The following is a 12,837-nucleotide window of genomic DNA, read 5'->3' on the forward strand; positions in this document are numbered from 1 at the left end:
ATATTGATGGACTTACTATTTTGTTATACCATTATAAAAAGGTTCAGGGGGAAAAATCAGTATTTCCCACTGTTACTGATTCAAATGGTTTGTATTTAGGAATTTTGAAAATCTTAGGGAAGATATTTTTAATCTTTATAAAGTTGTTGACAGATATTGAAAGTACTCAAATAATTTCTGTAATTTGCTATATATTAATAAATTCTGGGATTTAATTTCTTTGCCCAAGTAAAAGGTGTGTGTGTTTTCTTGCTGTTGTTTTTAAACTTCTGGGCACTTAATTTAATTTCCAGAGAAGACTTAAGCCATCTCACCTACTTAGTCCTTTAAAGCTCTTCTGAATATTTGTTATATAGTTAATTTTACTGGTGGCCACAAGATTAACTTTTGCTACTGACAATAATAAGTATAATCTTAAGGACAGATTATGCCTTCTTGTGGGAGATATTTCTTTTTTCAAGTTCTGTCTATGACTTTCTGCTATTTGTGAAATTGATGTCCATCAGACTGTTTATTGGCTTTGCCCTCAAGTACTGGCATTGAGTTCTGGCTGATCAAATTCTAGGTTAGTACTTATTAAGTCTTACGGTTATAGTAATTGATTATTAGCAGCTATTTGCCTATCAAAGATGGCCACTTCATAAGAATAGTTGGAAATTTGCTTACACCATCATCAAACATCCCTTGTCTCATCCTCTACCCCCCAAATAGTTTATCTCAAATGATCAACCCCTTAGCAGTTTGGCCTTAAATGTTTACTGAACTATTTGGTCTGTCAGACTGTTCATCATTCTTAAAAGCATTGTGGGTTGGGACCATAATCTCTTCTTCCCTAAAGAAAAAGGATATATAGTTATCTTGGTACTAAAGTAACGTGAAGGCTGAAATTATAAATACTATATTTCATTGAATCTAAAATGAAGACTCTTCAAAGCACATCCTAATTTCAGAGAGATTGTTTTTTAAAAAAAAGTCTCAAGAGTAGATGAAATAACAGTCAATTAAATCATCAAGGGCTATTATAAACTGCCTATAATAACAGTGAAGGCATCTACCTGCTCCCTCTTCTCCCTTAGTGTGTTGTGTATGTATGAGAATGGAATATGGCCAGGTTAGAATATGGGAGGAAAGATGAATCAAGTTAGAGATGGGTAGAGTTAGTAACTTTGCTCTCCCCACCCCCCCAAATTCCTTCTCCTCTCCCCTTTACTTTCTTCCCCTACTTTCTTTATAAACGGAACTTGGAAAGAACAATTTGTAATTTAAGGAAGAGAAATTCAGAGGTAATCTGTATTCTTCAGTAGCTTGGGGTCCGAGGAGGTCAAAGTTATTGGATAGAGCAAAGAGAGAAACAAAAACACCTACCTTTGTGTCTTGAAGAGGTTTATAGGTTTTGAACTAAGCTGACAGCCACAGTTTAACATTTGTTATCAATGAAGTGATCTTTAAAATATTCATTTTGCATTGTTGAATTCAATTACACAACACAGAACATAAATTTAAATTTATTTTTATTTACAGATCAGTGCTAACATCTTCCGTACTCTTCCTCCAAGTGATAACCCAGATTTTGATCCAGAAGAGGATGAACCCACGCTTGAGGCCTCTTGGCCTCACATACAAGTATGGAACATAATTATGTATTGACAGTTTTTATATTTATGATATTCTGGACAAATCATGGTTCTCTCTTTTAGATACTTGATCAATTTTGTTATCTTTTTGTATGTGTGTACCCTAGAGCAAAATTATCTATTGTTGGTTGATCAGAAAATTATCCATGAATGAAAATTTAATTGATAGCAACTTCTGGTTTTTTTTGTTATAACACAAAAAGGTAATGTTAGACCAGATAAGCATTGCTTCTTTTGCATAGTTTGGCAAAGGTGCATCAAACAAAACTGTATTTACTCAGATCCCAAAACTGTTGTTAGCCTTAAGATGTTATTGAACTCATAGTAGTAAAAATTTGTTGTCATTTGGTGAATAATAGGGCCCAGATCTGGTAATGCTGCTTGTGCCATAAAGTCTGTGAATTTAATGTAGTACTCTTCTTTTATTCTCTCTTCTACATCTGACCTTACTGGCTGCCTAAATGTTTACTGATTGACTTATTTTTACTTTGGGATTGAATCCTCTTTCATTTTAAGGGTGCTAAATTAATATAGTATTGCTTAATAGCTAATAAATTAAGGTACTTTGGGGGCTAAATTTCTGCCTTTTATAGCTGTTAGGCTTATTAGGTTACAAAAAAAAAACCTTTAGTTGTATTTTTGTATTCGCCTTTCTTTTTGAAAGTAGGTGTGATGGTGACAAATTGAACTAGACATTACTTTTAATTCTGATTTGTGGTAGCAAGTGAACATTTGCTACTACTTTGAGGATGCCTGGCACTTGTTAAGTCGAAGGCCTACTCTGACTTCTAGTTTATTTGCTGTGATGCACAGACATTTCTTCCCTAGCACTGGACTTAAATAATTTGGTTCATTATTTCCCAAGTGTGGACAGGATGGTGGTTTTGATTTAATTAGTTTTCCCAGTGTAGTTTTATAGAAAGACTTGAAGGTTTTCATTTCTTTTTAAAAATTGTTATTGATACACTGCTCCTCTTATCTAGAGGTTTCTGACCCTGTATTTAAGGAACTCTAGAGATTAAATTGAGGCAGGTTAGTAGTCCACTGGGGAAGGAACATTATTGTTCCTGATGAGTATGGATTATAAAATAGTCTGAATTAAATATTTTAAAGGCATTGTCATTATTTTCTAGCTCCTGTAATTTAACATTTTTCAACAAGTAATGTAAAGCAATAAATATATCTCACAGTTTACCAGCTTTAGGAAACTAAATTGTGAATATATAGTTTTTAAAATCCCCTATTTTAAAAAACTATTGCCAGTTCATTACATTTTATAATGATATCTGAAATCTCCCTACTAAGTCGGTAAGGGAGGTGTGATTTTTATAGGAAGTGATGACTTAGGGTAGTATTTTATAGGTATCACCTTAGCTTTTATTTGACTTTCTCTTATAGTTGGTGTATGAATTCTTCTTGAGATTTTTGGAGAGCCCTGATTTCCAGCCTAGCATTGCAAAGCGATACATTGATCAGAAATTTGTACAACAGGTAAGGAACTCTCATGTCTTAGATTTTCTTATATTCATCTTAGCAGTGATTTATTAACTTGTGATTAAAATAATCTTTCAAAACTTAAATGGTTTATTTCAATTTGACAGCACTTAATATTCTTGCCAATTAGGATAAAAGTGAAGTAGCTCTGAGAATATAAGAGTATTTTTATCAAGGGTGAACTTCTAATAAAGTCTATCAAATTATCTATCTAATCTTAAATTCTAAGACCAGAAAAGCAAGCCTTTCTGTAGTATCTGAGAAAATTTGATAGGACCATTCAGTCTAAGGGCAGAACTTTTGTTTTAAATTTTTTAGTCTTTGAACTTTATATATTTTAAGGATTATGACTTTGAAATGACAGAGGGGGAGAAAAAGGAAATGGAATTATTGTGAGGAATTTGGGCTTTAGGCTTCTTTCCTGTCATTAAGTATCGATTGCCATTCCCTTTTCCTTTCCTCTTCCCACCTCAGGCATCCTATCCACCCAATTCCTAAACCACAGATAAAATGGCATCAGTAAGAAGAAAAGGAGGTAGAGTTAAACATATGTGATACCTTCTTTCTTTTTATAAACTGGCTGTTAGCTGTTACTTTTGGAACCTACATATTCACAATTTCTAAGAATGTGTTCATTTTAATTTTTATTTTCAAAATATTTTCAACAACTTAGAGGCCTCTTTTTAACTATATGGAATTGGATGGCCCTAAATAAAATTGTAAAGTAGACCAAAACTTTCTAGGTCCATTTTCTTTTTTGAAATACTTATCAGTATGTAAGGCCTCATTAGGAATTTGATGCTGAGGCCAGGATTAAAATCATTAAAGGACCTTTCCTACCCTTCAGACCACCTTTGTGTGTCCCATAGGATAAAGATCCTACAGATGTGAGTTCTACATGTTTAGAGCTCATTTTTGGTCATTTGTAACTACTACCAACCTCACATAAAGTATTCTGACTAGTTGCTGTGAAGTATTGAGAAATGAAGAACATTGTCAGCCCAAAATATTCCCTTCAGCCATTCAAATAGCTTTTCTTAAACTATAAATATTAGATGTGTATTAACAGTAAAATGTACATTTTAGTCATGAGTAAAAATCAGATGGAGTTATGTTATTTTGGTCATTGCAAATGGATGCATATTTATTTCCTTCTGTAGTTCTTATATGGGATATAGGATTATATTAGGGAACTCTAGTAATGCCATATTAATTTGTATTTAAGACAATAGTAAGTCGAGGGGAACAACAGTTGGCCTTAGTGCTTCCTCAGTTTGGAGTTTGAGGTATTTAGGCTGCTGTATTATTCTGTGGGTTTCAGGGACGCAAGAAGAAAACTGGTAGAGTAGAACCCATTTTCTACCTTCCCCTTGGAAATGCCCGAATTATCTGAGAAGCCAACACCCGATAATTTGTTTTTAGCAGTTTATATGGCTGTTCTTTTACAGATCACTTCTCTGAGGTATTCTTAGGGTGTTGCTTTAATAAATAGTATGTATGAGAATTCTCAGCTTTTGTATTTTGAAATGAGTTGGTAGGTGGTAAGTTTTAAGAATTAGAACAGGAGAAAAAATTGTTAAATTTGGATGTTCATTATTTCAAGAGAAGAAAACAATTGCACAGTTCTAATTTATGTTCAGGTCAGGGAATTTCAGGAGAAAAAAGGAAACTAAGATTTACTGAGTGCTTTTTATGTGCTGGGCACCGTCCTTCTGAGCTTTTATATAAAGAGCTAGACCACGTTCAATTTTATAGATCACTTCTCTGCACAAAGAGGATTTGAACTAGGCTCTCTGACCATGATAGTACATTCAGTTAAAAAAAGAATAATTGGTTTCAACCTTCCTCATTTGATCGATGAATAAACATAGGCTCAGAGGTTATGAGTTACCCTTAAAAGCATTTAGATATTAGTATCAGAGGCAGAATAAGAAACATAGTTTCCTGATTAATAGTTTTGTATATGTTTCATTATGTGAATAGTATATTTCTAAATAGATTATTTATTTAGATTATAGTATTTGAAAATAGATTAGAAACTTAGCTAACAACTGCTCTCTAATATTTTCCTCTGAAAATCAACTTGCACTAAATTATATTTGTTCTTGAATTAGACATGATGACCTTAACAATTAAGGACCCCTTTTATTAATCTGAAAGCATGTCTTCCAAGTGAACCCATCATCAGAAATTTGAATTTGAATGTCTTGAGTAGGGTAGCCATTTTTAATTGGAATAACTTGAACTGAATTTATTAGATATAGTAACACAAGTTCTCATACTCCATAGATTTTTTTCTTGCTGGAGCCTCATGCAGTGCCTTAACAATCCAGCTAACAAATAATGTAGACTCTAAGCAAGTCACTTGTTTTAAGGGTATGTAAATGTGACTTAAGTGATCCACTCTGGTTTGAGATGAACATGTAAGCAACTATATATAATTCAAAACAAAACGGAGTAAGAACTGCTGATGAGGTTCACAGCTTGCCATCTTTAGTGTAATGATCAATACCAAAGTTCAGAACATAAAATTCCTTGACAACTTCTTAGATATTTATAGTCTATAAAGAGAAATTTTACATTTTTCCCTAAGAAAATCCAATGTTTCATTTAAAATACAGTATTACTTTTTTTGACAGAAGAAAGTAAGTGTCTTTACCATTTTAAAATGGAAATCTGAGCTTTTTCTAAGGTCGCTAAGGCTTTGTTGAAGAGTTGTGTAGAGCTGTAGAAGAGTGCTGATTGGGCCTATGTGAGCTGGTTTAAAAGTTTTCAGCCATTTGTTAAGCTGATTTTATATAAAAATCTATGGCCTCATCTTTTATTTCAGTGTTATTTCATGTATGATTTCCACTCTGTGTCAGTATGTCTGACATTTTATCCTAATAACTGAATATTAATTTTTGAGCTGTTGGTATGGTGACCGTCTTGAATTTTTTTTATTGTAAAATCATCAAAAGAAGTCTTAGTTTATATAAATCTTTCTAGTAAACTAGAAATATACATTTACACATGGATTTTTTTAAGCTTCATTTATCTGATAATTTGCAGTCTTTTACGATTTTGTATGTAACTTTGACTCGCAAAAAACATTAAAAATCCCTCAAATGTTAATATTTTAAGATTGTGAGCTATGTTCAGTAGTCGAGAGTAGGAAAGAATTTTAAAATCATTGGCAAGGCAGAGAAAAAATCCACTTTTTGAAGTGTTTCTATTTATTGTGAGTGTCATATTTTAAAATAAGTGAAAAGAAATATTCCCTAAGCTTTTCTTTAGCTTCATTATTTAGCAAGAATAAAATCAATCTGGTAAGGCAAAATTTCTAAAAATGTTTTAAAGATTTCACGGATAATCTTAAGAATAAAGTAAAGTTTTAGCTCGATTATTTTTTAAAAGTAATTTCTCAGATTTCTTTTAAAGCTCCTGGAGCTTTTTGATAGTGAAGATCCCAGAGAACGTGACTTCCTGAAGACTGTTCTACACCGAATTTATGGAAAATTTCTTGGATTAAGAGCATTCATCAGAAAACAAATTAACAACATTTTTCTCAGGTAATTTAGTCATTTATTTGTATATAGCACTTTACTTTTTTCCCCCTAAATATTTTCTTTTTATTCAAATTCTTTTTAGGTTAATTTTTAATATCTGAAATCTGCAAATTTAGCTGATAGTATTTGAGTCATCTTTAGTCTATTCTGTAGCTACCATTTGATTGGATCTAACTTCTTAGAAACTAGTAACCTTAATCTAAACGACAGTAGTAATGAGGCCACCTTTTTTTTTTTTTAATGCAAGCGTGCAACAAAGTTGATTGAGGGAAGGACAAGTTAGGTTTACAGAGCAAGAGCAAGATACTTTTGCCACAGAAAGACAAACGGGCCCCTTGTCAGGCCCCTTGTTGTAAACAAAAAGGCTTAGGGCAACGTTTAATAGGTAATACCAATGTTATTCATGTTTAAGATTTATTGAGAAGAGAATTTAGCTAGTTATCTATTTCTTTGAGTTTTTTGTTTAAAATTTTTGTTTATAAACACTATTTAAAACAATAGTTCTTGGAAGTACTTTCATTTGCTTTTCTGACAAAGCTAATTAAATTTATATGGGGCCTACCATTTGACTGGTCTCTGGGGGATTGGTTTCAGGACCCCTGCTGATACCAAAATCCATAGGTACTCAAGTCTCTTATATAAATAAAATGGCATAGTATTTGCATATAACCTCCACATAACCTCCCGTATACTTTAAATTATCTTTAGATTACTTATAATACCTAATACTATGTAAATAGTTATATTGTTTTTTGTTATCTGTGGTTGGTTGAATCCATGAAGATAGAACCTACAGATACAGAGGGCCGACTGTGCTTTATAAATGTTAAGCTGTTAAGTAGTTGCTTCAAATCAGGGTATTTTACATTAATGCCTACATTTAAGGTTTCGTTTGTTTGTTTTAATTAATTGAAGATCTGGCAAAATTGGGCTAGCACTCCCACATTGCAGCAATTACAGATGAGTAATAGCTGCCTCCTCTAGAGAGAGCATCCTGTTCCGTCATCTCCTAAATCCACTTCAGCCATGTATGATACCTGCCTCCTTCTGTAATCATTTATGTCCCTCTGCTTTAAAGGTGATCCTAATCTTGGAAAGCTGAACAGCCTATATAGTTTGAGGCTTAGAGAACTTCTCAATAAAAGTGGCTTTATTACCTATCAGTCCTTTTCTCTTGGATTGTCCTGTGAGTAGAGTAGAGGTTTCCTGTTTTGAAAAGCAGTTCTTTGAGAAAACCCATCTTAAAAATTAAGTAAATAAATGGGCCAGTCATGGTGGCTCCTGCCTGTAATTTCAGCACTTTGGGAAGCAGAAGTGGGAGGGTTGCTTGAGGCCAGGAATTCAAGACTAGTCTGGGCGACAAAGCAAGACTGTCTGTAAAAAAAAAAGGAAAAAATTTTAAAACATAGCCAGGCTTGGTGGTACATGCATGTAGTCCCTCCTCCTAGGGAGGCTGAGGTGGGAGGATCACCTCAGTTGAGCCCAGGAGTTTGAGGCTGCAGTGAGCTATGATTGTGCCACTGCACTCCAGCCTTGGTGACAGAGTGAAACCCTGACTCTAAATAAAAACAAAACATTCCAGGTGAAGTGATGTTCTGTTTTCTTCACATATGGCAACTTTTAGTGAAGGCGGCATATGTGACTTAATAGGAAATTAGACCTTCCTTTGTAAGATTCCTATGAATTAACTGACTTGGGGCAAAATAGCTTACAAAGAAAACCCAAAGCATGCTTGTGTGTTTCTTACAGCTGCTCTTTGATTTCTTCACTTTCCTTTTTCTTAGTTTTCTGATGTTTTGTTTTTATTACATCTATCTTTATTTTAAATTCAGGTTTATATATGAAACAGAACATTTCAATGGTGTTGCTGAACTCCTTGAAATATTAGGAAGGTAGGTCAGGTTTTTTTTGTTCTTTTTAAGAATTAAGTAACTTTGAATGTTATATGTATTAAGATCTTAGCTGAGGCTGGAGAAATTACTTCATATTTTAGAGTTTAAAAACAAATCATAAGACATAGTTTCTCAACTGAATTCTTATTATAGGTTTCTAGGGGTCAGCATAATAAAAGTATTGCCCTATAAGATACCTATTTCAAGACCAGCTTCTTGCTTTTGAAGCTGTGGCATGTTTTATGCCTGATCTTGCAGGCTGCCACAGAAATTTATAGGATCTGATTGGGAAGAGATGAAATAAGCTGTGGTGAAATCTTTGAGGAAGGTGCAAGAATTCTTGTTCAAATGTTGACCATTCCTAATCCATCTGTTCTTTTTAGAAGAATCGATGGTTTTTCGTTTTAGTTTATATGAACATTTTGCCTTGCTTATTTACTACATAGCAGTATTAACTTGAGAGAATTTTAGATCCCTCTATTACTTTGGTCTCTTTTATTAATATTTAGAAAATGATTGTGGAGAGAACTACTACTTAATTTCAGATTACCCAACATTTACTTCAGAAAATATTGAAAATTCTATACAATATCAATATTGTGATATTGACTCTCCTGTGACTTTAGGGAGGAAAAATAATGGCAACAGTGCATAAAGTGGCAGGCATCATACAAAATGAAGATAGAAATTACTTACTGGGGCATTACTTGGCAGTCCTAATTTTCTTTTGGGACCACTGAATGACTTAGAAGAACAGCTTTCTTAGTAATAATCTTCCTAAAGTAGTTTGAAGATGAATAGTCATTCAACATTAGGATTGAAGCAGAGCACTGTTCCTTATGTACTCATGGATATTATAACTTTTAGAAACAAAGTAGTAACTACGTAACCCTTCCCCTGCCTTTTTTTCCCTCCAGTATTATCAATGGCTTTGCATTGCCACTGAAAGCAGAACATAAACAATTTCTAATGAAGGTTCTTATTCCTATGCATACTGCAAAAGGATTAGCTTTGTTTCATGCTCAGGTAAGTTGCAGAAACATTTCAAATGAAATCAATATTGTTTCAAAGGCAAACAAATATAAAGGCAGAGAAAATAAGAAATACTGAGATGATAGTTTTAAGTATAAGTAAGCACTTTGTTTACAAAGTTACCCAAAGCAAATTTTTATTATAATTTTAAAATATTTAGTTATTAAATAAGACCTGTGAACTTGAAGTATAGATACAGAAAAGATAATACCAAGTTTTCTTATATTCTAGTCCAGGCCCTGGCCTAAATAATTGTGCGACTTTGAATAAATCCCATATATCTGCAGAATGTTCCTTCCAGCCACGATAACCTAGTGAGAGAGATTTTGGTCTCCTCTGTTAATATTCAGAGAATAATAATACATCAGCATAGGCATACGTGCAGGAACATGCTAAAAAGCTAAATTGTTAGCTCTAGTATTAATTGATTTAACTTTATAGTTAGAAATTACTACTAAAAACTCTTGCTTGAATTAGAAGTTACTTTCAAGGTCCGATTTACACAATTGAGAATAAGTATATACTCAAAATTGTGAATATATTTTCATATATTGAAATAAAGTTTGTCAAAACAATGTAGTCATTTTTGTTGGCTAAATATAAAAAAAATCTTGTCATCACTGTCATTTCACTCAGTAATATTTATAAACTGTGCCTTGCCTTTTAGCTAGCCTACTGTGTGGTACAGTTCCTGGAGAAAGATACAACACTAACAGAACCAGTAAGTGTCATATTTATTTTCATGTTTTTGGTCTGCATTAATAGCATTTCATTATAGCTTTCTTTACAGCCCTACAGAGTTATTAAACAGTAGTAATAATGTACCTTAAGCTAAAACCATTTAGAAGGAATGTGACGTTAATCTGCATTCAAAAAAGGGGGTTAAGAAGGGAAAGTTAAGTAATATTTACCTAATAATCACAGCCATTGAATATATCCTGAGATTAACCAGCTTCATTATTTAATTCATGCTAAACTTTTCTCATTTTTTAGGTGATCAGAGGACTGCTGAAATTTTGGCCAAAAACATGCAGTCAGAAAGAGGTGAGTTTTGTTAGAATTTCTTGATCCCAGGGGTATAAATGTAAACCATGCTTCTTGGGGTTGGCTGCATTCGTTGCTGTTGTGGAGCAGGAGATGTACGGGGACTTGGTAGAATACTGTACCGTCCGGACCTTTTCTTGCCCCTGGTAGAAGTTGTAGATTAACCTTCTCACTTGTATGGTTTCTATATGATACCATATAATTTATATTATGTTTCTTAAAGAAAATTTTTTTAACCTAGGTGATGTTTTTAGGAGAAATTGAAGAAATCTTAGATGTCATTGAACCAACACAGTTCAAAAAAATTGAAGAGCCACTTTTTAAGCAGATATCCAAGTGTGTATCCAGTTCTCATTTTCAGGTATGATGTTTTTCAGTGAGGTGCTATACTTTTTTTATACTATTTCTTTTCTCTTGTAGTTTTGACATTTCTAATGTCTTTTTTAGGTTGCAGAAAGGGCATTGTATTTCTGGAATAATGAATATATTCTTAGTTTAATTGAGGAGAATATTGATAAAATTCTGCCAATTATGTTTGCCAGTTTGTACAAAATTTCCAAAGAACACTGGAATCCGTAAGTATCTTTTATATTGGTCATGTTTTTCTTGTATCTTTGTTTTTTTAAGCTTTTTGTCACTTCATTTCCTAACTCAGACATGAAACTATACAGATTTAGAACTTACTCTGAGGTTAACATCACACAGTGTTATTCTGTATTTTATATAATACATATAGCTTTATAAAGCTGTAAGTGTTATGTGTCTGTATTTTCTTTAGCATATGGTTTTAATGTCAATTTAAAATTGTAAATCTCTCTGGAGGTAGGACTATCTGGTATGACATTCTGCACTGATGTCTAGTCAAACACTGTTGGGGGGACCAACCCCGTATCTGCAGAGGATACACAAACTACTCGCTTAATGCAGTTGTTTTGATCTGCTCCCAGTATATAGTCTCATCTGTACAGAGAGCACTGTCCCGGGGAAAAGCTGATATTTAGAAGGTCTATATTCTAACTTCTATAATATCCTTACCCTGCTTGCTACTTTTTTCTTACAAGTTTTGGTAGCTGGATCTTTTTATGTTGTTATTCCAGGTTTCAGACATGAGACTCTAGCGCAGAAGAGAAGATAACCGGTTTTTAGCTAGAGTTTTATTCTAAGAATGGTGAAGTGGGAAAGATGTAAGTTTTGGAGTCAGACAGACCATCTCTACCATCACTGGCCATGTGACCCTGAGCAAATTCCACACCTCTTGAACCTCAGTTTTATCATCTCTAAAATGCATTAAATGAATCAGGCAACATTTAACCTATTTTAGAGATGATAGTGTTACATTTCCTCTCTGTTAGTAGCATGAATAATTCAAGACTGGCTCATTTTCATTTCAGGACCATTGTAGCACTGGTATACAATGTGCTGAAAACCCTAATGGAAATGAATGGCAAGCTTTTTGATGACCTCACTAGCTCATACAAAGCTGAAAGACAGAGGTATTTGATATTTTGAATTACAAAATTTATCTATACATTTTAGGTTAGTTGAATGTGATCCAGTTCAAAAAGGTATCTAAGTTAAAATTATCATATTTTTAAAAATCAGTTACATTACACTAAGCATTATAATTTGAACATCTCCTAATGTTTAAGTCATTTCCAGATAAACTAGCCCTAATATTTTTATAAATTTGTTAAGTGTAAAAAGTAGTAACATTTATTATTTAAGGTTTTTATATATATTTTCCCTAATGGTTATGTTATGATTTGAATGTGGATCATAAATCCTGTTTATCTCATTCTGAGCCTTAGACATCAGTCTAGTAGTATCTGCACTGTGAAATACAATTTATGCCGGATTTCAAATACCAATTTATACAATTTGATTTCTTATCCTTGTATTTATGAAAGTTGTTTTTGTCCACAAGGGTTTCCACAGTGAGCTTTACTCTTCAACTGTTCTTTGCATAAAAGTTGATAGTTTTTATGCTGCAGATTATCAGAAGATTGTATTTTAAAGCCAACATAGTTCTCCTTTGGGAGAAGGGAACTCACATGTTTATGGCTTAGCAATAGTGTGTATCTTAGAGAATAAATGGTAGCACCCATCAGCATTTAGGAACGTGGCTTAGTGATTACTTCTTTTTGAGAATTTCATAAACTCCTATAAAATAATCACCTTTCTCATATATTTATT

The 12,837-nt window shown here is 33.1% G+C and overlaps 1 protein-coding gene across 2 annotated transcripts in view; it reads left to right on the forward strand.

Annotated features, from left to right (window-relative positions):
- Positions 1-12,837, forward strand: part of PPP2R5A (protein phosphatase 2 regulatory subunit B'alpha) — a 41,025-nt gene that overhangs the window by 25,880 nt on the left and 2,308 nt on the right. Inside the window, exons 3-12 of one of the 2 annotated variants that reach the window (XM_045536464.1) lie at positions 1,522-1,623; positions 3,033-3,125; positions 6,549-6,679; positions 8,509-8,568; positions 9,486-9,594; positions 10,268-10,321; positions 10,594-10,644; positions 10,886-11,005; positions 11,092-11,219; positions 12,036-12,137. In XM_045536464.1, the coding sequence (XP_045392420.1) occupies positions 1,522-1,623; positions 3,033-3,125; positions 6,549-6,679; positions 8,509-8,568; positions 9,486-9,594; positions 10,268-10,321; positions 10,594-10,644; positions 10,886-11,005; positions 11,092-11,219; positions 12,036-12,137 (950 nt within the window). Of the gene's footprint in view, positions 1-1,521; positions 1,624-3,032; positions 3,126-6,548; positions 6,680-8,508; positions 8,569-9,485; positions 9,595-10,267; positions 10,322-10,593; positions 10,645-10,885; positions 11,006-11,091; positions 11,220-12,035; positions 12,138-12,837 lie in introns of those variants that run through there. The other variant, XM_045536465.1, reaches the window with a different exon arrangement.

This window comes from Lemur catta, chromosome 23, assembly GCF_020740605.2.
Source record: "Lemur catta isolate mLemCat1 chromosome 23, mLemCat1.pri, whole genome shotgun sequence".
Taxonomy (NCBI): domain Eukaryota; kingdom Metazoa; phylum Chordata; class Mammalia; order Primates; family Lemuridae; genus Lemur; species Lemur catta.